Genomic DNA, 24,433 nt, shown 5'->3' on the forward strand with positions numbered 1-24,433 from the left:
TTCATTTACATAGCTACATCCTAACATAGCGTGAAAATCGGAGTGTCTAGATGACTCATTAAAACAAAAGGTATGTGGTGTAGTCACACTTGTAATAGCTCTATGGCAGATGGGTTCTGGGCAGGTCGTCTTCCTTTGAGTGGCACATGCAACCTTCGCTCATCTGTGCTACAAATGAGTGAGAATTTATATGGCTTAATTCTGTTTCCCCCAGCAGGGTTTCTCAGTGGAACTCTGGGACACAGTGAGTCAAAGGAAACTTTCTCAGTTCTGAAGTAGAATTCATTGGGTGGAAGTCAAGGTACCATTAAGTTGTAGCTTAACTCTCCTCAAGAACACCGTGGTGCTTGGCTGAGTATCTTAGTGAAGAGCAGTGCAAAACTTACTCTGGAAGATAAGAGCAGCAGGCTTGCAGTGAGATATTGTTCATACAAGCTATCACAAGAGTGGCAGCTGGAGTCAAAAGCTTAAACATGGTAGAAATCAGATGAATCACCATATCTAGGGCTGGAGAGATGGCTCAATAGTTAAGATAGCTAAGTAGTTTAATAGTACTGTTTTTACAGAGGACCTGACATTGTTTTCCAAAATCATTCATGTTAGTTAGGTGGCTTATAATCACCTCTAACTCCAGCTCCAGATGATCCAACATCCTTTTTAGACTTCCTTGGGTATCTGTACTCACATGCAAATACCTTGACATAAATATATATGCAAACACACATAATTTGAAGAAAATAATTTTTAAAAGGAAGAACATGAGAATATTTTTGAGAGTGATCAAAATATGTCCTATCTTATTTTCAAGTAAACACAGATATCTAAAACCTATTGAGCTCTCTAGTTACTCTCTGCAGATATTCATTGGGGGCAAACTGTACCTTGATAGGCATAAATGCATTCGCAAATACGTACACCAACTCATAACGTGGATGCAGAGTACATCATAAAAGACACAAATTTAATACATTTTTATTTATTTTATTTTATGTGTATATGAGTGTATGGACACTACCTTCAATGTCGGTATCCAATGAAACCACAAGAGGCTATCAGAACCCCTGGGACTGGAGTTACAAGTGGTGTAAGTTTCCTGTTGTGGGTTGTCTACAAGCTGCAAGAGCTCTTAACTACTGAGACATATCTACTGACCCAAATATGTGTGTGTGTGTGTGTGTGTGTGTGTGTGTGTGTGTATTTGGGTCAGGAGAGATGTCTCAGTAGTTAAGATTTATATACACACACACACACACACACACATAAAACAAAATGATTGAAAATTAGATAACATCTCCTTTTAGACTATAGATTTCATTTCTGACATCCAGGATCACAGGTCATAGCTGAAGATACTGGCCAAACAATTGCCAAGGGAGAATGTACTGAATCAATGGTAATTTTATGGAGCCACCAGATCACTATAGAAGAATGTACCCATTTGCTGGAGCTGTTTTTCATGATGTCATAAAAATTTATGGGTTTGAGAGGGTTTACTTCTCATGAGAAAAATATCTAATCTTAGATACCCTGACTGAATTATATATGGTCAAACATTATTGATCAAATACAGATTATTTTTGACTTGAACTTAATAACATCCACTGGTAAATTCTAACAAGGTTGTTTTCTTCCTCTTAATTAAATTCTTATGTATTTTACATCTATACCACAGTTTCCCATCCTTTCTTTTCTTCCCCATCACCTCCCCTCTTCCCTTCCCTACCCACTCCTATGTTTCTGTCCAGAAAGAGGTAGGCCTCCCATGGGTGTCAAGAAAGTATGGCATATCAAGTTGAGGTACAACTAAGCTCCTCCCTTTAACAAAGATGATTTTAAATTATATTTTTAAAACATTGGAGCATTTTAACAAAGTGAGAACAGGTTTTTCAACCAGGGATTCCTTATTCCTCGTCGTTGCCGCTGCCGCCTCCTCCTGCCCCTCCTCCTCCTCCTCCTCCCCCTCCTCCTCCTCCCCCTCCTCTTCCTCTTCCCCTTCCTCCTCCTCTTCCTCCTTCTCTTCCTCCTCCTCCTCCTCCTCCTTCCCCTCCTCCTCCTCCCCCTCCTCCTCCTCTGCCTTCTCCTCCTCCTCCTCCCCCTCCTTCTTCTCTTTCTCCTCCTCCTTCTCCTCCTCCTCCCTCTTCTTCTTCCTTTACCTGCTCTTCCTCCTTCTCCTCCTCCTCTCTGAGTTCCAAAACTATCTAAATACTACTGGGGTTTCTTGAGAATATTTTTACATTCTTTGGGTCTACTATTTCTTTATTGATGAAATGGTTCTAAGATTATTAATTTCTCAGTAATTGTCAGGAATGGACACACTCATATGTCTGATAGTAACTAGTATGAGTGCATATCACAGATACTGTTCTGTCTAAATAAATTCCAGTGGCATTTCACACTTCCCCTCTCTAGAATGGTGATAAGTGGCATACATAATGATACTCAACAATCTTCTGGTTCATTAGAAAATAGTACTTTACAATTAAAAGCAAGTTATTTGTACTTAGTACTTAATATTTATATGCTGGAAACTTGCCTGCTGGTGTCCGAAGTTGGGTTCCTGCCTAAATTCCAGAGCTGTTACCAGGTGCCTCTGTGACACCAGTACTTTGGAGAGTATATCCATTTCCACATTTCCTACTCCTCTTTCCTCGTATATGATATGCACTGTCTTTCCTTTGCGCCTCTCCTTCCTCAATGTTCTGCTCTGGGAAATTAAATTCTCATTCTCCATGATGCTTTGCCAGAACCATTACCTGCTCTTGGACTCCTGAACTTTCTCATGCCCTGTCCCAGTCAACAGCAGGGTCCATTAGCTGTGTTTTCCCAACTGTCTCCGCATACAGCAAATCTTGTCCCTCCTTTTTACATCTTCATAAATCTGGACTTTATCACCTGTCCCCAGAGGGGTCCACAGCTTCCATTCTCATCTCAGACAGCTACTTGCCTCAAGCAATGTAGTCATCTCATCTCGTCCTTACATCTTACTTCTGCAGTAGTTACTGTTGCAATCAGCATCACAGCTGAGTTGGATTGCAGAGGGTAGGCTGTACAAGCCTGCACAGCCTCTTAGCAGCCTGTACCACCCTTGTTCTCAATCTCTCTATGGCCTTCCATGGTCTAGAAAACACCCTTCACACGTGGTAAATGCACCCAGCCCAAGACCTTGCTCCAAATTTGCTGGTTCTGTTTACGCCACATCTCTTTATGTGTATTAGCTTGTTCATTCATGTTTTTCCCTCCAAGCCCTCCATTAGGAAGTGCTTTCCCTGGAGGAGCCTTCCAACATAAGCAGAGCCCCAAACATCGTCCTTTGCTGCTGCTTCATTTTTCCTTCATGAGGTTGATAACCAGATATATATATATATATATATATATATATATATATATATATATATATATGAAGTTACATGTTTATTTGCATATCAGACTGTTATGATGGGATTCCAGATGTAACTTCAAAGCAGAGAGTATTTATTTGGACTCAAGATTTCAGAGGTTTCTGTCATGATGAAAGGAGGAGGTGACAAAGGGGAATGGCATGAAAAATGGGAATTGGGGATAATACCTGTCTCGTCTCCCCTGTCTCCCCTGTCTCTCCTGTCTCCACTGGATAAGATGCTGCTGCCCATATTCAGGGTGGGGCTTCACCCCTTAATGAACCCATTCTGGAAATGAGTTTCTACAGATGCACCAAGAACTGTGTTTTACTCGTCTGTTCAATTTTCTCAACCAAATCAAGTTGATGATCCATATTAACCATGACTGTTTTTTTGTGTCCTCCACTAAGACACATATTCTGTGAGAGTTACAGAGTCAGTCTTGCTGCCAGGTGTCTGCACAGTGTAGAAACTGCCAAGTATCGGTTTAAATAAACACAGGAGAAAGAAGATTATGTGGAATAGCCTCCGTTTTCATATCTCTTAAGATTTAGATGAATAAACATATATATCCTGCATCCATACAATTTAAAATGGTACAGCTGTTAAAGATATAATTTTGAAAGGAAGTGCTGTGGTTGTGTTTGTAATCACAGTTCTTCAGGGGATCAGGATATCAAGACTTGTCGGCATAGAGAGTAAGAGTTAAAGAATAGCTGAGGATATCTGAAATTCAATCTCAAAGATATAAATAAATAGATTTCTGCATGTTTTCTGTTGCTTAGATAAATGGGACAACTTAAATTTAGAAGAGTCTGCGAAACTAGCTCTCATTAGTATAAAAAGGCAAATTCAAGTATGTGTGTGCTTTGAATTATAATTATATTATAAAACATCAGGAGTTGTAAAATTATGTAATTATACATATTGAATATGGTCTCTCTAGGTATCTATCATTCCTGGAGTGATTATTTTAAAGTCCAGTAAAGTGTTGCCTCAAGAGAGAGAGGTTAAAAGTTAGATGAGACATTCTTAAATGTCTTCTCTTTTAAATGCACACATCTGTCTAATTTTCAATAGAAGTTGTTTACGATTTATATATTCCAACTCTCAGGAAGCTAAATGTAGAATTCCTGACTTTCAAATTAACCCAAATATTCATTTTACAGGAAAATTTCATTCTTAGGCTGTAGTTAGTCATTGACTTTCATGGATGAATTTTATGAGGAAAAAAATTTGATTATTCCATCAAATCTCAGAGCGACAAGTGTGTTACAATTTTCCAAAGTTGTGCCAGATATTAACAATCCAAGACTAATGCTCGTATGGCTGAATGAAAGCAACCCTTAACAGCAAATAGTTTTAAATCAGAAAGCACAAAATTAACATGGATAATAGAAGGCTGTGCATGTGCCAAGATAATCCAAAATGGTTCATATGCCATAATCAGCTCAGAAAACTATAATGAGCCTGTACAGGAACTTCTGCCTGCTATTTATAAAAACTCATCAGGAGTTGTACAATTATGTAATTCGGGTTTGTTTTTCCATGTTACCAGAAATTTTGACATGCAGCATCACCCAAACACCCCACCTCTCTTGATTTGTATCATACTCATTACCAAATATGATAATATGCAGTTTGCACTTCTGCCTTTGCCCCTAGCTCTATCCGTCCTTTCTCTATAGACTCAGTTCTTTCTCGTTTTTGAACTCACTCACATCCAGGCCTTGAACATGCCATTCAGCAATGTGAAGCTTGCTGTGCCCTCTCTGAAAACCTGTTTCTCTCCTGTTCTCACCCTAGCTGTCACTGTGTCAGACTGGCCTTCTGTGACCAGAGTGGATTGGTTGCTGTTGCTGTTCTCTGTGCTAGGGACCCTTCATGCTTTCTTCCAGAGAGCAGCTAATTCTAATTCTCAAGAGTTTCAACAGCTTGAGTGTTTGCTATCTGCTTCTCTTATTAAACTAGGAGGTTGATAGAAGCACAGATGGGGCAGTTTTCATCCTTCTGAAGACCTCTCTGTTCCAGAATCTACCTGTGCTTGGTCTACAGTATGGCTAGAAATTCAGTTTGCCTTTAGTTTGGTTTTTTTTGTCCTGTGGAAAAGATGGGGCAGGGGCGTAGTTGAAGGCAAGGTCTGTGCTTTGTCTCAAATGTTTCCATGCAAAATATATAACTAAACAGAACTGTACTCATTTTGTACCCTGAATTTTTTTAATCTTTCAAAAGATTGTGTCAGTAGATAAGTAGGCAAGTGCTTACCTTATGTGCATAGTACCCTAGTTTCAATTTCCAGTACTGCATAAAGGAGGATTATATCAAAGAAGATGCTATATTTTGAGCATATTCATCCACATACATCTATATTCTCCCTTAAGCAGAGTCAAACACTATTAACAAGTAAACTGCCAGCCAATGCCTTTGCCCTGAACCATCCCCGATTAGTAGAGCTAACAGGCCTACATGACTACAAAATGAAAAATGAAAAAAGAAGGGAGGGAGGGAGGGAGGGAGGGAGGGAAAGAAGAAAATATCTGGAAACCTTGATTACATTAATATACCTTTAAATTTTATAGCACCTCCAATGTCTAATGTATTCATACATAACAAATTACAAATCAGACCTTGTAAGTATATTATAGATAATTCTTACACTTTGGAGACAAGAATTTTTTTCTATTAAAAATAAATTTGTTGGAACTAAAACATTTACTGGCGTCTGGCAATAACAAAGCACCATATGTAAATCCATTGAGCACATTATCTGTGTGTGTTGCCTGAGAACTATCCAGCATCCTCTACCTACCAATGAAAGGCTGTAAGACAGATAGTAAAGGATTTTTCTAAGGAATTCCATGACGCCAACTCTATTTAGGAAGGAGCATCAACAGTAATACTACCATGTAATATGCTTGCCCCCTGTGTCTGGAGGGATGTTGATTCTTATTACAGAAGTGTACCTTCTCTGTGAAGCTGTGCAGCTTCCTTAAGGACAGGGTCAATGGATACAGTGTCTAAGCACTAAGGCTGGCCCAGACTCTACTAGTCCTTCTGCTCTGTTGACAGGTGTTTCTTTCCCACCCAGTCCCACAGCCATTCAGTCCCAAAGAAACACACAGAGGCTTATATTAATTATAAACTGGTTGGCCTCTTAACTCCGGCGTTCTTATTAACTAACTCTTACATCTTACATTAACCCATAATTCTTGTCTGTGTTAGTCAATGGCTTGGTACCTTTATCAGTGAGGCATTCTCATCTTGCTCCCTCTGCATCTGGGTGATGACTGGAGACTAGCCTTTCCTCTTTCCAGAAGTTTCCTGTTCTGGTTGACCTGCCTATTCGACCAATCGACATTTTATTAAACCAATACAAGAGACAAATCTTTATAGGGCATGGGACCATTGTCCACAGCACTACTTTCTTTATCCATTCTTTGTTGAGCAATACCTAGGCTTGTTCTGTAACTTGACTTTGTGGATAGAGCTAAAATGAGCATGAAAATGTAAAAATTTCTGTACTATGCTGACTTATGGACATCTGCACATTTAGACTTTATCATAGGATTATTTGTTTTTGGAGGCACCTCCATACTTGTTTCTACAAAGGCTAGACAAATTCACATTCCCAACAGTCATGAAAATTTGCCCACACCCTCACAAGTATTTATTGTTATTTGTTTTTAATGATACCAATTCTGACTGGGGGGTAAGGTAGATTTTGGTTTTTATTTCTCTGATGTCTAAAGCTTTTGAAAAGAAAAGAAATATCCAGTGGTCATTTGTACTTCATTTTTTTGAGAAGCATCGATATATCTCATTCACCAATTTGCTGATTTGAGTTGCTGACATATTTTTTTATTTAACCTTTTGAGTTCTTCATGTATTCAGTCACCTAGTCTGAAACTATGTGTTGTTATAACATTAACCATTGGCTATTTATGCCTACCTAATGGTCAAGCAAAATAAAGTTTGCTATATTCATTCCCTGGGAAGCATAACACCATGGCCACTTTATACTTGAGAAAAGGGTTAGGTTTAAGTTGGCTGCATTTGTTTGTGAACAGGTGAACACTGAAAATAACCTTCTGAAAGTGTGGAGTAATGCTCTGGATGTAAGCCTTCCTGGCACTAGTACAGCTGTGCTTTGGAAAGCCAAAGACTGTGCATGTGTTCATCTCTTGTCCTTTGAGGGCTGTGTGTTAGTTTACAGTTAGAGGGTATGGTTTACTTAACATTGCTGTGGTTTTCATTTCTTCATTTATTGAAAAAAATGGCCATGTGACCCCTTTCTGATGCTATTGGAGGTCAATAAAATTTTATGCTCTTAGGAGAGATGAGCCTGTATTCAGAAATACACATAATGTTAAAAGATTCTATAAAACAACATAAAGAAGTTGTGTAAATACTGATGGGCTCCTGCCTTGTGATTCCTTTTCTTAAATATTTAATTCAGGTATGAATTTCATATATACATACAGTGTATTCTGATCATCTTTAACCTATACTTCTCTCCTAAATCCTCCAAGATCTCCTGTCACACCCCACTTCCCAACTCCATTCCCTTCTTTTAAATAGCCCACTGAGTCCAGTTTGTGCTGCTCATATGTGTGTGTGTGTGTGTGTGTGTGTGTGTGTGTGTGTGTGTGTGTATTAGGCTATTCACTGGAACTTGATTGACTTCAAGCTTCACCCTTGAAGAAAACTGACCTGTTGAGCTGATCAATTGTATCATAAACCTTTAATGCCAGCACTTAAGAGGTAGAGTCAGGTGGATCTCAATGAGTTCTAGCCCAGCATGGTCTACAGAGAGAGTTCCAGAATAGCCAAGTCTATACAGAGAAACCCTGTCTCAAGCAACGAACAATCAAAACAGAAAGAAAAGAGTCTCCCCCTCTCCTAGTCAGGACCTGTCAATATCTCCTCAGCTATGGGTAGGGGATCCCCCTCCACTTCCATGCAGGAATGTTAACTGTGCAGGTCTTATGAAGTCTTTTGAAGACAGCCACAGAATCGTGAGTTGATGAGTATAGTGGTTCTGTTATGTCCAGAAGACACTGCTTGATGAGACATCTACTTCCAATCCTTCCCCCATATATCCAAGAAAATGCCCTAGAAAGCATATTTAGTTGGATAAGATTTGTTTGCCTGGACTATTCACCACTATGGAGTTATTGAGTGTATGGTCTTATAAAATTTGGAGAAAAGTTGTTAATCACCATCAAGCAACAGCTACCTATTTTATCACTATTATGGCCTAGGCAAGTCTATACACTTTGCAAGGTTGGGAATTGGATTTTGATTTCATATACTCTGTAGTGTTTCCTTGCATTTTCAGAAGCCCCCAAACTTCTCACTAGGTTCTCCAGGGTTCAGCCTCTTCTGTCTTCATCCACTGTTATTACCACATCTCAAGTCCATTTCTGACTGTCTCAAGTCAGACCTGTGGCTGCCTGTGCATCAGAGTACTGTCTGTGCCTCCCATCCCCACCCCCTAGGATGCTTCCTAGTCCTACTTGTAATTCTCCCTCTGATTGTCCCACATTAGATATTACATATTGATAGTTCATAGTCATTATAAAGTGATTTTTATACCTTTTTATATATGCTAGTTGTATGGCATAGGCACTTAATATTATCTCTTTTCTTTCCTTACACATCTACTTCACTGTCCTGACTGTAAGCTTCATGAAGGCAGAGTGCCTTTTGTAGCTGATCTTATCTTTAGAATATATTATGGAATTTGATCAAAATTCTGGAACTATCTGATGAGCAGAAAAATGGATGAACAATACTTACGTAGACAAATTTGATGTAAAAACTGGAGTTAGAAGATGAAACAATTTTATCTTCAGAGAGGTACAAGTTGAACTGATGATATCGGGTGCTCATCTCTAAGGAGAAACAGAACATTGAGTCATAACATAATCTTGGAAGAAAAAAGCAGAGAAAAGATCTAGGAAAGACAGTAATCAGAGATGAAGAGAGTAAATTCTGAGCCCACAGTCTCACAAATGCAAAGGAGGGAAAAAAAAAGAAAGAACGGAACAGAAATGAATGCCAGGCAGGAAGGGAAAATGGCACAGGATAAAACTTCAAGGTCCAAGGACAATGAGCAATAAGAAAAGTTAAGTATCATTTGAAGATGGATGTTTCTAATAGACTATTTCAGTAAATGAAATTGTCACAACAAACCGAAATACGAAATCCCTGGGTGTTAATGAGAATAGGAAACCCTGACAACTATGAATACCTTAGGATTAAATTATGGCTGATCAGACTCTATCCCTTGGTTCTATTAGCTCTATTGCTTGATTCTATTCTATCTGCTAAATAATAACTCCTAATAACAATGGCTATCCAGCTAGGTCTTTATTTGCATATGCAAATTGTATGGGAGATGATCTGGTGAGTAGTTAGGCACCAGTAAGGTTGCTATAAAGCTATCTATTGCTTTAACAGCTAATTAATTTGAGATGGCAATAAAATAGCCACCCTCCTTTCAAATTACATTTCAAAACTAACAAATATTCTGCAGTAGGGTGCTAGAAAGCAAAGCTTCAAGGTGCCTCAAAATCATGTAGGATTGAGAAAGTGAAGACAGGAAGATGCTGACGCAGAGAGAAGCAGTGGAGACGATGGGAGGCCTGGGTTATATTTCTATGTCCAGCCTTTGTATGTTTTGGGGCACACACCAATCAGTGACACAATCAGTTTGAGGCTTTCTAAAAATATGGTTTCATGTGACACCCTAGAATTCTTGAATTAAAATATCTAGGTATGAGGTCAAATAGTCTATCTTTAACACGGATCTCAGGGTGATTTCTTAGGTTTCCTCAAGCATAGGAACTTCACTTATGGGACATTTGTACTGTCTCTCCTCTGGGTCCATGGCATACCATTGTCTGGGGTGCTACCCTGGCCCCTGCTATGTGTAAGGTGCTTTATAGGAATGAGCCTGTGGAAAGACCCTAAGTTTGTGAGTGTAGAAGTTAAATAAATATTTTAGTAACTTTTTAAAGAAAAAAATCCTTTAAACTTAGAAAAACTTGTGTAAAGACATTAATAGGTAATTATAATGAGAAAAGAAAATAGTTTTTAAAAGGTGATATGGTAAAAACTAGAATAAAATGTAGTGTGGAGCTGCGGGCCGTGTTCCTGCCGCCTGGCTCCCAACCACCGGCTAGCTTTTGCCCCGAAATAACAACACATGAATTGTATTCTTTTAAATACTGCCTGGCTCATTTGTTTCAGCCTCTTACTCACATCTTGATTAACCCATATCTAATAATTTGTGTAGCACCACAAAGTGGTGCCTTACCGGGAAGTTTCTAGCTTACGTCCATCTTGGGCTGGAGCTTCATCGCATCTCTCTCTCTGTCGAGAGGCATGGCAGTCTGACTAACTTAGGAGAGGTGTGGCATCTGACTGAGCCATCTACCTCACTTCCTTCTTCCTGTTCTGTCTACTCCACCCACCTATGTCCTAACCTATTAGGCCAAGCAGTTTTCTTTATTAATTAACCAATGAAATCAACAGATTGATAGAAGACCTGCCTCCATCAATAAAATTATTAATAATCAGCTGTACTACATCAAAACTTCCTGGTCACACTGTTTTCAATCTCCTTTTTATTTGACAACTGTTTACTACTGTAATTTTGTTTACAGATAGTAGGCATTTAATTGTCTCCCATTGCAGCTTTGATGGGCAATTTTAATTATTAATAGTTGTGTTTTTAAAGTTTATAATTCTATATGAGAATATGTGTTGTATATAACTTGTAGACACAAGTATTTTCATTAATTCTATTTACTGTAATTTCTTTAAAAAGGAAAAAGAGTGTTTGTAATTATATGTAGTGAATTGAATATTTTCATGAGAGTAGAGAATTTTTGTTTTGACTAGATGTTTCATGAGAGTACAGAATTTTGATTTGACTAGGTGTTCATGAAATTGAGCTATAGATTTAAATTTTTACTCATGTGAAAATTTCCTGTTGCTTCTGGTATTCCTCTTCTTCACTCTCCATATATATATATATACATATATATGGTATAGGGATCTATGGTGGGCAGCATCATATACACATATACATATACTTATATACACATATACATATATACATATGTACGTATACATGTATATGCTGCCCACCATAGATCCCTATACCTACAATGTGTCATTTTGGTCATTTGGTTCAGTGAGTTGATGCCATGGGTTGAAGAATTATCCCCAAAACACACACCAACAGCAGGAGAGCCATCAATGATGTACCTGTATTGATACTGAAAATCATGTAAGTATATTCTCTGCCATCCCCACTGTATAAACTTTTAGTTCAGTTTCCTCTTAATTGAATCTCCAAGGTACCTATAAGTCCTCCAAAGTTCTAATGTGAATGGAAACCAGAGTAGAGAAAGGAAGAGTTTAATTAATTCCACTGACAGCATCCTTTATGTTCAGCTCCATAGGATTATTTGACTGCTGGTCTCACAGTACTGGGACTTCTTCAAAGGTTGTTCAAAGGGGCCTGTCCCAGTGAGGACTCAAACCTTGAACTTCATTTGTTGGACAGTAATTATTTTTCTAAGAAAGAACAAGAATAAAGACAGATTCAAAATTGTTTTCCCTATCTGTTTTTAGCAATTCAACATATTTGGATTGTTGATGAAAAAAAATAGTCCTCAGCTTATGAGTTCCTCACCTGGTAGGGAATTACTCATATGAGTTACAGTAGTACTTGTGTTTGCCTGGTAATGCCTTCCACTATAACCTCGCCCAGGAAGCTCCTCCCTGCCTATCTTGCTCTTGGTTCATTTTATAGAGTTGGAAATTAAAGAGTTAGGAGTATAGTGGGAATGAAAAGACCCATGCCAATCAGAGAAGGCCATTAAGCCATACAGCACAAGATCTTGATTCTAACCCTGTGGTTTGACAGAGCTTTGAAATCTCTGGCCAGTCAATAATGGTGTTGGACAAAAATCACTGCTTCCCGGGACCCACGGGGTTTTCTGAAGATATTCCAAGGAACTCTGCTTTCTTGATATTTGACATCATAGTTACAAGATTTTATCTGAACATTGTCACATTATAAAAAGAAGTTTTAAAGACTAAATGATGTTTTCAGATACTTCCAAATGATTAGAATCCCCTGGGCAGGTTATTTTACAATGGTCTCTCTGAGCCCCAGATTCTAACACTGGAGACCAGTCACTGAAATCATTACATTCCTTTTGGATAGTGATGCTTAGTTTAGGTTGAATGAGGATATTCCAGACAAATAGCCTCCAGGCTTGTCTGTCTATAGGGTAGTAGGGTATGCTATGGTGTTACTGGTTACTGAGTATAAAATCTGTTATTGTTACTTAATTAAACAGACTGCAGATGCCTTTAGAAATGATACAGCTGACTCTGTTGTGTATGCCCCAAACTAGGAGTTCATCTTTAAAGTAACCACTGTATTCTGTCAACTTATAACTGTGTATTTAAAATATCTTGATAACCGTATCTTTATCCTCTTATGTTTATTGATCATATCTTTCCAGCAAATAATCATTTCATACCTAAATAAATAGCGATCCTCTTGGCTGTAGTGGCTCACAGAGAAACAGCCAAAGTGAGATGGCAGCGTCATTAGTTCCTCTGCACTTACCTCCAGAGTGCTCCACTCGCCAGAACTGCAAGATTCCTATGCCAAGATTCTTACGTCATTCATTCTTGCTGTACCAGAAGTCTTTAGTTGACTTCAGAGTGTTAACTTCTCTAATCCTCACTGGGGCCTTTTAGAAAATTAGCAGACTGAAATCAAGGGACCTTACAGGTCTAACTGTAAGACTCTGAATGTTTCCTTACTTCACAGAATGACTACATGGAAAATAAAGTCTCATTTTCTTCAGGCTCCCAGGCCATTCTTTGTACTTCTGTTTGATCTTTGTGCGTAAAAATGCCAGTGAGTGATGATTCCGCTGTGGCACTGTCCCCTATGATACATCTGCGATCTATAGGAGAGTTAGTGGGAGCTGAGTGATCGGCCCGAGATCATCTTACAGCACCGATTTAGTCCTTGCCTGGCAATCCAAACGCAGTGGAAATTAACACACAGTAGAGAAAGGGGTAGTCACTATTCTCGGTGAAGGTTTAGCAGTCATCTGAAGTTGTGCCCACAAGACACAAACACAGAAAGAGTCTAAGGGTCAGCTACTGCAGGCAAAATTGTTGCATTTGAGATGTTTCTGTTTTAACTCTCAAAGTAAATTGCCTTAGTAGTTATTTTTATGGTATACCTATGCCGTGCTGGGGTTAATGTATTTGCTCAGACTAACGCTACATTGTACCCCAAGACTTCGGTGGTCCTCTGAATATCTCCTTCAAAACGTGGTTGGGATTATAAGAGTTCTTTTAAGAAGTGGCTTCTATCCTTTCCTTCAAAGATATGTGTGGATGTCTTACACACATACCAAGGAAGAAAGTTGCATCCAATAAGGGGACTGAATTGAGCACCTGGGAGAGCCAATTTTGTCCAGAGAAAACAGACTTTTAGAGTTGTCGGAAAGGTGGGAATGTACAGTCAGCAGCCAGCCGTATCTCTTTATCAGTTCATTCCCTCACTTTTTTCTTCTCTCAGCGGTTTGATATGAGTGCTGTTCTGTGCCTGGTTTGTTTCAGATGCCTCAGGAACAGTACCCACACCACAGGAGCACCATGCCCAGCTCAGAGGGGCCACACATATACAAAGTGGGGATTTACGGCTGGAGGAAAAGATGCCTGTATTTCTTTGTCCTGCTCCTCATGATCTTAATCCTGGTGAACTTGGCCATGACTATCTGGATTCTCAAAGTCATGAACTTCACAATTGTAAGTAAAACTGTATATATGTATTAGCTCTCACTAAAGGAAAGGGAAGCGTGGAGCAAGACAGCAAAGGAGTGTGGAAGAGTGGTGTTCTGTGACCCGACATTTGAGTTCAAGTAAATGTCTAGTCATGTTGAGGATGAACACCAACATCTGTCTAGCCTCAATCCATCTCTAAGCTGAAAGTCCAAATTTGGAGGCATTTCTGTCGCGTAAGGTGTCTTGTCTGCCTTCCCTCTGTCATGATAATGTTTCTGCTTCCTATAGTCTTTGACCACTTAAGGAAATAATTCAGAAGGAAATGAAAGATAAAATGAAAGTATTTATTTTCACCAATTTTAGTAGCAATGATGAATCCTTTCCTCAGGCAAGAATTGAATTGTATAAGTACAGCAGAACTTCAAGAACCATCTCAGAATGAAAGCAGGCAAATTACACCTGTCTGTCACTGTGGTTCACTGAAAATCTCTAGTTTGGGGAGGGATATATTTTCTGCTACTGCATGTGTTATATGGATATGAGAGGAAACCAGCTATATATATTTCCTTGCTTTGTCTTATTGTTCCTTTAAAGAGATATATGCATTTTGATAGAACCCTTTCTTTCTGGTGTTCAGGTTATTATATAGATCAGGCACTGACTTGATGGAACTCAAGTGAAAAGAAGATTGTCACTAAATAACATGTGTGTATTCTGAGCTCTTTTAAATTTAGTGATTTGAGTCTATAGAATCAATATAATTAACTTACTAATGGGAAGGTCACAGATGCTAATCTGCTGCCCTGGGAATACATTTTCTCGTTCTGATGTCAAAAGTTAATGAACAGGCAATTAAACAACTCCTTATTGATGAAGAAATGAAGTCATAACAAAGTTGAAATAGTGAGATTTTCCTGGGAAAATCCCAAATGTGAACATTGATATTTATGGCTTTTTTGAATCGTTAAATTTATGTTTTGTGCTTGGCTTGCTTGGGCAGCATCTACTGGTTGGTGTTCCCCCTCCCCCCGCCCCATCTCTCCTATCTGGAAATGACACACCTTGATGCTTTGTGGCTGCTTTTATGCATCTCATGTTATGTTTACCTCTCCAGAGGACAAGTGCTTGCATGTGTTAGATTTTTATGCATACATTCTCTGTGTGCCTTTGTCTATCACTCGTAGTGGTGCTCGTTGGACCTTGGGTTAAATGTGGTGTCCAAAGCCAAGGCTAGAGATGCTCCTTCAGGCTTAAGAATGGATCATTCTTCAAAACTCATAGTTTCATTTCAGAAATATGTAATCAGAAGTCGTCCTCACGCTCCTTACTCTGTCTTGAAGGAAAATGTTTCAGTTACTTTATAGAATACAGAATAGCCTCCTGTATTCAACTCTGGAATGCAGCACTGGTAAATTTCCGTGCGGCTGCCGTGAGTACCAGGTCATCTGTTCTAGAGTGTTGAAATGCATGATGATCTGTTGGTAGATGCCACTCAATACGTACATTTTGGACTGTGGTGTTCTTTATGAACATGCAAGGTTAAGAGAAATGTCTGAGTAAAGAGAAGGGCACAACCGGATTATATCTAGACCTTGCGAGGAAGGTTGTAATGGAATAGAGAAAGTTTGTAGCACTTTATGTGTGCGAGGTTGGCCTTTACCCTGTTTGGTTTGCTTTGAAGTTCAGGTGATTACAATTGACCTTTGTTAACTTGCATATTTCATAGTGTTCTTAAATTTAACTTGCAAAAACATGTAGACTGAAATAGATTTTACACTGCAATATTAAACATGAGAAGACAGGCGCTTGGGCATAGCATGGAGAGCGATAACTCCAAGACCTTTAAAGGGTAGAACTTATAAACCTCACCTAAGAGTTGGTATGTCAGGATAGAGGGGCAAATAGATAATCTGGAAGAATTTGTGTTTGTGGCTAGTGAGGAGTTAGATGGATGGGCTATGAAATCGTGATGGCATTTGTGACTTCTCCCCTGGAAATGCCTCAGCTGAGGACTCACGTCCCTCCTGTGTTGCTGGAGGCAAGATGCTCTAGTCCCCCATTTTTGTGATTTTTATCTGGTCTGGCACCCAGCTCTGACATTGAAGATTTTAGGGATTGGGATGGAAAATAAGAGTTCAATCTTTGGTAACTTCAATATAAAGCAAATATGACTTGTAGAGTATGCTTCATGTAGCAAGGAGTCATAGAATTAAATATAAATATATAGAGAACACCACTTGCCCTGTGCACATGTGAGCTTGGAAAGCAGCGTGACACTGAGGGAATAATCTATATGAAATCAACTATTTCCTGTAGGTAACTAAATTGAGTGCCACGTTGCAAGTCCTTAATGCTTTACCACGGCAAGTACTTACTGCATTTACTTACTGCAGTGAGAATAATGCCACTATTAGTCATAATTGGTGCTTTATAACAGTAATGCATTTGAGCAAATAGAACTCAAGTATTGGAAAATTGGTCTTGCCCTGCAAGTTAAAAGTATATTTTATCCATCCGTCACAGCCTAAAAACATTCCCTTAAAATTATAATTCTACGGCACAAATAATAATTTACTGACAATGAAGATCTTGCAAAAATAGAATGAGGTGTTAATCAATGTTCTACTGGAGATTAGGAGATGAGAGAGCAGCAGGAATCAATGAAGTGGCTGCATCATTTTATGAAGGACTTTTAAACATTATCAGTCAAAGAACGCTTGTCTTATATGCTTGAATTGTTCAAAAAATTGGGGGTTTGGGAAATTTTACATTATAATCAAACCCCCAGCATACAAGAAACTAAGAGGCTCATTTCATTTATGAGGACTTAGTAATTTATCTAGCATTGAACACTGTCGATGTTTGATTTGGTGTCAGAGTTGCGTTCTGCTCAACCTAAAGACGCAAGGCCAGTGGAAGAGCTGTTTCTATGCCAACCTGAACTTACAAAAGGGTGTCCCTTGTTTGGAAATAAATCCCAAGATAAATAGTCTTGATTTCCTCTATTGTGGTGGAATACCCTAATGCTCATGACTGGTCAAGAGAGTCTGACTCCAATTCTCAGTGTCCTCTGCTTTGGAAAATACATGCTTTCCCAATATCAATAGACCTAAAAATCAGACTCTTTCTCTTAAGCACACTCTTTGTACTCTAAAAGGAAACTGATGTTTCCAGTGTCTGCTCTGTGCTAGGCACTGCACATAACACATTTATTTTCCTTAGATTTCCAAAAGAATTAGATGAATGAAATAGTTTTAATCTTTCGCAATTAAAAAGAACCCACAATCCTTTGTAGTAAAAAAGAACCCCCGCTTTGGAGTAGTTAAGTGACTCAGTGAAAGATACTATATCTAGTGAGCCCAAAAGGGGTATTTAACCTCAAAGTCCACCAAATAGCCCCCACTATCCCTAGTTGCTTTGTGATATGGCTCTTCGGTAACATTCTGGATCTTTGGAACTGGTGCTTCATTCTTTGTTTGCACTCCGGTGTCACAATTTCCTTCGCCACCTGAGGTATTATGTGGCATTTTCTGGTGAGAGTTGGCCATGGGCAAGGTTCAACGTCACTCGATTGGCACAGGTGGTAGATTATCTTCTCGGGGTACCTGCCCTCACTTTGATCACCTTGTGCTGAAGTGCCCATCTTGTGGGCCGTATGTTAGCTTGAGGTTCCTGTCCCCCTTCAGTCGCGACTTAAGCAGCATCCTTCACAAAGGAAGGCTTAGTGCTGACCACAGAATGTCACCAGAGGTCCTACACAATAGTGTAGTTATTGAGGCTGCAGGCTCTGGAAGCAAACATTCTAATTATAGTTCTTGCTTCTTACCATGTGGCCTTTTAGAAATTCCAAAACTCCATGCTATCATTTCCCAGAGGTCACAGCAGGACATACCTCACAGATTGTTGTGAATGTTAGAGGAGGGAGTGGTGGTAGTGTTTAGAGTACAGCCTGACAGAGAAGTAATATATATATATATATGTGTGTGTGTGTGTGTGTGTGTTGGATGCCATCAGCATAGGTAATTTTGCAGGCTCCATCTATTCCCTGGTACTACTGCCATTCATAAATAGAACCTAACTTATAAGTTATAACCTATCCAAGTTAGACTCTCTTAAAACATTTTGTCAACTTGGCTCAAGGCAGGGTCATCTGGGAAGAAGGAACTTCAGTTGAGAAAATGTCTCTATTGAATTGGCTCAAGACCAGTTTATGTGGGTTCTCTCGATTGATGTGAGAGGTCCAGCTTGCTGTGGATAGTGCCAGGCCTGAGCAGGTGGTCTTATCTTGTATAAAAAAGCAGACTGAACAGCCTTTGAGAGAAAACCATAAGCAGTGTTCCTCTGTGACCTTTCCTTGAGTTTCTGCTTTAGGTCCTGCCCTGACTTCTCCCTTTGATAAACTGTGAGGTGGAAGTATAAGCTAAACAAGCAAATAAACAGAACACCATATTTTCCCAGTTACTTTGATAATGGTATTTATCCCAGCAATGGCGAACAAACTAGAACATAGACCATCACAAACTTTAAAAGGAGAGAGAGATACAATAACTTGGGTTTGAGAGGGCAGACTAGCGATGTGAACACAAGCTAATTGCAGCTCCTGGCCTGTTAGTGAGCTTGATACACTTAGGGACAACAAAGAAAGCCCCAGCCTGAATGTCAGAGGTTAATGACTGGCCATGCTCTATATAATCTCTCTCCTTAGAACACAAGATGGAGCTAAGTGTTGCAGCCCCCATGTCTTCCAAGGCAGACATCAGCTTGGACATTGCCATTCTGTATTTTGCTCTCTGCCATAGCATGTGAAGTGTTACTCTACAGAGCACTCTTGCTTCTGCCCACACATCTCAGAAGCCAGTTCCTAAGATCATAGCCTCGAAGACCCTTCCAACTAGTGCAGTATTGATCATCTATTCTACACACCATCAGAGTGTTGTGCTTATTAACTAGCAAGACTGAGAAGGGATAGGAGTCATTGATAGATGGTGTGATCTCTTGACCCAGGAAATGTAAAATGAGATGAAAGGGGAACCATGGGAGTCTCCTGGTCAGACATCCTCATTTTACAGGTGATAGAATCAAGGGGGGGTCACAAAACCTTCCGACCTGACTCCAGCCCTCCATTTTCCCTGGGAACTTCTCTGGATCAAAGATTATAGTCTATTCAGTTTATAGCTTCATTTCAGTGGCTTCTATAGAGCCAGCTTTCCGTGTGTGTTCAGTAATTATAAATTTCCCTCTTGTTCATGTACAGAAAGAACACCAAAGCCAACTACCCAGTCATGGGATATCACGGTAGCATATGGTTCTCCTGACTGTCTCTTCACCGACCAAACTTACAGACTTCAGAACATAGGTTTTGCTGATCATGTAGTACATTAGTGTCTATTTATTTAATAAAATTTTGTGTAGAATTTACTTCATAACGTTCCCATAATATTCATAAAAGCACTGAAAGACAGGAGCCCATAGTATCCGGGTGTACTAGATGAGAAAGTGGAGGCTTGAATTACAGCCACTAAGCCAAGGTCACACAGTCCAGTGAATGGCAAAGCTAAGACAGCCTTGGAGAGAGTCTGGCTCAGAGTACAGTCTTAATCAGTACACAGTGCTGCCCATTTTCCGAGGGCTATTTTTCATGAAGACAAATTGAATTTGTCCAGTGTGATGTCCCAAAGATGATTTATTCACCCTAAAGTAAGATAAAGATCCACTGAGGGTCAGAAGAAGGTATTCTACTACTTGTAAATTGGACACACTGTAAAACAGGGAAAGCAGGGGGAACGGCCAGTGCCTTCCATAACTCAGGCCTGTGACACCTCATCTGTATTGGGAAGGCCCACACAACTTTGACCTAGTCAAACTAACTCAAGCAGAGGGGAATGAGGATACACAGCAGGAAGAAGGAGAGGGGGAATCTATCTTTTGAGGATTCAGGATAGCAGGTAGGGAAGTTGGGCAAGGCTCCTGTCCATGGGACCGTGGTTTCTTCAGGTGCCCCTCTGCTGGCATTCCTAAACCAGGGCCATCAGACTTGCCTGGGGAGACCAACATAAGGCATGGTTTTCTCCACTCTTCCCATGCTACTGGTAAATGTCTATTTATGTTTCTTGTAGGCTTATGACTTTGATATCCCTCTATGAGAAGCCATTCCCCTTTAATATTCATCTCTCCTCATCAAAGTCTCTCATTATTGCTCAAGTGACATCCAAAAGAGCAGTAACTGTCCCTGTAAGCCTTGCATGTCCCAGTGATTTTGGCTTGCATGCCCATAGAAGCAGACTCATGCCTGAGCCACCATGACTTGAGAAGCCAAGGTCACCTGCTTACAGAGATCTGCCCCTTGAGCAGCTGATTGTTTCCCCTCTTCAGAGGTGACTACAGAAGGCAGTTTTTGAACTCTTCATCTTCTCCCCATGGTTCTGAGCATGCATGTTGCTTAGCACATGTAAGACAGTTTGTTGATAGAAGAAATGAATGAGGCAATGTTATGACTAGACAGTTACTTTAAGTTGAAATGTATAAAAACAGGTGAATAGAGTTTTATATGACTTTTGAAATGAAGTATTGGTTGATTTACTGAGAGAGACAGATAATAAATGAAATGAGTGCTTGAATTTGATTATAAAGGGGTATTTTTAATGTAAGAATTCCCTCCCCTGTATCAACTGCCTGCTACATTTTAATTACACAAGGAAAGCAACAATGGAGTGGGAAATATATTTGAAGTGGGGAGATATTTCGTTCTATTTAACAGACAGACTTGCTCAGCAAACGGAAGAAAGTGATGTTATTTTTGTTTTATTTTTCATTTAACACTGCCAATGTATTGAGTGGGTGAGTGGGTGAATAGCATCCATATAAGTGTGTATTCTAGCATCACTTCAGGACAGGGAAAGACCTCCCAGGCTGAATTCATTACCCATTCATCTCTGGTACCCTCATGAATTGGTCACTTTTTACGTGTTAATTCAAACCCATCTATCAGAAAACTTTCCAAAAATACTATCTTAAACATCACAGAAATTTGAATGCAAAAACAAAACCAAAAACACCACTCCTATTCAGTTTCCCGTCAGTTAAAGGGTATGACTCACCGATGTCATATTTAATTTTAAGGTTTTTGAAGCATTATCAAGAATGTAGGTAATGCCTACATTAAAAATACCTCTTCATAGTCAAGTTCATGCGCTCATCATTTATGTCTGTCTACCTCAATACGTCAGCCAATATGAGGGAAGAATTTGGCATTGTAATTGTTGCCAAAATGGTTGTCTATCAATTTCAACCTCTCTCTCTCTCTCTCTCTCTCTCTCTCTCTCTCTCTCTCTCTCTGTGTGTGTGTGTGTGTGTGTGTGTGTGTGTGTGTGTGTGTATAGGTGCATATATGTGTTCATGCATATAGAGCCCAGAGAAAACTTGAATGGTCTTCATCCTTGTTGTATTTTGAAACATCTCTCATCGGCCTTGAACTCACAGAAAAAGCTTGCTTGGCTACCCACCAGTGGAATAGTGGAATTTTAATTGCATACAACCACAGGATACATAGTATATAGATTCTGGGGAACTGAACAATGGTCCTCTTGCTGAATGGAGAAGCACTTCATTGACTGAGCTATCTTCCCAAACTTGCCAATGAGTATTTCCTGAGCAGAGTGTTTGCATGCTGTGCTACATGTTCTGTGGAAACTAAATATTGTGATAAAATGGTGGCTATGTATTTATGTGTTCCTATGTGTATACACATGTGTAGGTACCTAAGGACCTGTGTACGTCTGTGTGGAGTTCAGTGTCAGGTGTCCTTCTCAATGGCTGTCTACCTTATTTGTGTATTGATGTACATATGCACACAAGCATGACAGTGTGCACACACATGGGTACATGAACACGAAGGCCAGACATAGATATTGGATGTCTTCCCCAATCACTGTCCACACTGATTTTGAGACAGTATTACTCCTGAGCTTAGAGCTCACCACTTTGTCTAAACCAACTGGCCAGAAAGCCCCAAGGTTCCTCATGTCTATACTTCCCCAGTTTAAGAATTACCTACCATGCCTGGATTTTGTACATGAGCCCTTGAGCCTGGGTATTCATGTTTATACTGCAGCAGCTACACTGTCTCCCCAGTACCCTAATGTGCTCCTACACTTCAATAGTTAGCTCATAGTTTACTAGGGATAACTACAGCATGATTCTGTGTTGTAGACAGAAAGGCATGTCTCTTAAAGAAGCATGGACGAACGAAGGCTCAAATAAAGTTAGAAGGGATTCAGAGAACTTCAAGGATATAGATTCGCAGGATGGAGAAAATGTGTCCAGTGGGAGTAAAAAGCAGAGACAGCAGCAGGACTGGCAATCAGGGATGAGCAGGTTAGAAGAAGTTGGGAAGTCTCAAAACAGGAAGTTCAAGTGTGGAGAACCAAAGTGGGGTGGGAGGGCAGAGAGCAGGGACTGGTCAACACTGTGAGCCAAATAATGCAAATTACACACTTGAGGTTAAACTGGAAAGACTCCAGTTTCATTGATGAACAAATCACTTTGCAACATCTTCCCATTACAGGGATAATGATCATGACCTTTGATGCTTCCTAGTTTCCATTGACTGCAAACTAGATTTTTTCTGTCCTAAAATTAAGGAAAATAATGTTGGAAAATCTTCCTGGAAACATTTCCTCCCTTATGTCTCATGTCTGGAATTTTAAGTTCTTACTGTCTCCATTACTGTGAACTCCAAATAACCCCAATCATAAGTTCGGGCCCCATCTCAGGAATTTATCTCTCTTGCTGAGGCATTAAGTGATCAGATGAGGAAAGTTGCAGTATCAAGGGCATGTTATTATAAATGCAGGAGGGCAAAGCTGAGCTTTCTAGACTGAAGTGACCCCATCTGCTAAGAAATCCAGATGTTATAACATTAAAAGTCCATGTTCTCAATCACACTAGCTTCATTGCAGATATTCAAAAGGAATATGTAGTTGGTAGGTGCCATATTTGGAAACATATTGCCCCAGAAAGTCCTTTGTTTAAAAACTGGTCTAGGTCGCCCTACATCTTAGGTTGGTCTTGGGATGTCCTGAGACCTGTGGATAAAGCCATTTTGCTTTCTTTTGTGTTCTGCATGGTTTCTGAGACCGGGAGCTATGGGTTTAAGTTAGGAAAAGAAAAAAAAAACAAAAGTGAATTTAATGGAAAGGGAAGAGATTTTCTCAGAATTTGGTTGTGGGAGGATCAGAAGTAACAACTGTACCAGTAGTCTCTTGTATCTTTGCCTTTGTGCATTCTCTGTCTTTTCTCATCCCTTCAGTATTCCAAATTAATGAGGTTCTGAGAATGCCTTTGAGAGCCAGACAGAGGGCAAAGACCAATATTACAAAGAGAGGGTCTGTGGCTGTGGTCTAAAATTTATTCTGCTTTTCTGTTAAATATGCAGTTTGGGCCACATGATATCTAAGGTCCTCCAAGATCACATAGTTTCCATTTTTAGCTATGGTTTTCCCACACTCCCTGACTCAGAATGAGAGTGATATAATCATTTTTGTTTTCTGTGGAAGCATGTGTGTATAGTTCATGTCTGGGAGAGTCTGTGCTTGATCCTTCTGTCTGCTTTGGCAAAGATTCAAGATACTAAATGCTAGGGAATATAAAGGCTATGCCTTCCTATTCTGAATTTTTAATTTACTCACTTATTTAAAGAATGGTTGGTTGGGTTGCCTGTTGCTATACAGCAAAGTGCCCTAATTTTTTTATGGCTCAATACAGCCACAATTTATTTTCCTATTGATTCCACAATCTGCACAGAGCTCACCATTTCCTGATATCAAGCACTCGACCTGGTCTTTAAGGCCGGAGATTACTCAAAGTGCCAGGCTAGACTCATCTTTTAAGTATACTTATTTATGTGTATGTGGTTGCTGCTGAGTTGGCTGGGATTTCCCTCACCAAAATGCCTATATATGACACATCACTAGGAATTAATTTGGAATTATTCTCAGTGGGGTAGCTGGGCTTCATAATATAATATTCCACTTAGGTTAGGAAGAGAGAGCATCACAATAACCTAGACGGAAGTCAGCAGCATCATTTCTGCTTTGTTGGAGGCACAGTCCAAGAGCTGTTTCAATGCATGGAGAGAGCATATGCTTACCCATGTAGGAACTGCATTCTTAGAGGAATGCATTGGAATAGAAAGCCATGATGGCTTAAATGATTAAATTCCGGGC

At 39.7% G+C, this 24,433-nt stretch overlaps 1 protein-coding gene across 1 annotated transcript in view; it reads left to right on the top strand.

The window, feature by feature from the left end:
• Nucleotides 1-24,433, top strand: part of Sgcd (sarcoglycan delta) — a 370,481-nt gene that overhangs the window by 8,144 nt on the left and 337,904 nt on the right. Inside the window, exon 2 of the mRNA XM_038327665.1 lies at nucleotides 14,046-14,234. Coding sequence (XP_038183593.1) covers nucleotides 14,046-14,234 — 189 coding nt within the window. The remainder of the gene's footprint in view (nucleotides 1-14,045; nucleotides 14,235-24,433) is intronic.

This window comes from Arvicola amphibius, chromosome 4 (assembly GCF_903992535.2).
Source record: "Arvicola amphibius chromosome 4, mArvAmp1.2, whole genome shotgun sequence".
Classification (NCBI taxonomy): Eukaryota; Metazoa; Chordata; class Mammalia; order Rodentia; family Cricetidae; genus Arvicola; species Arvicola amphibius.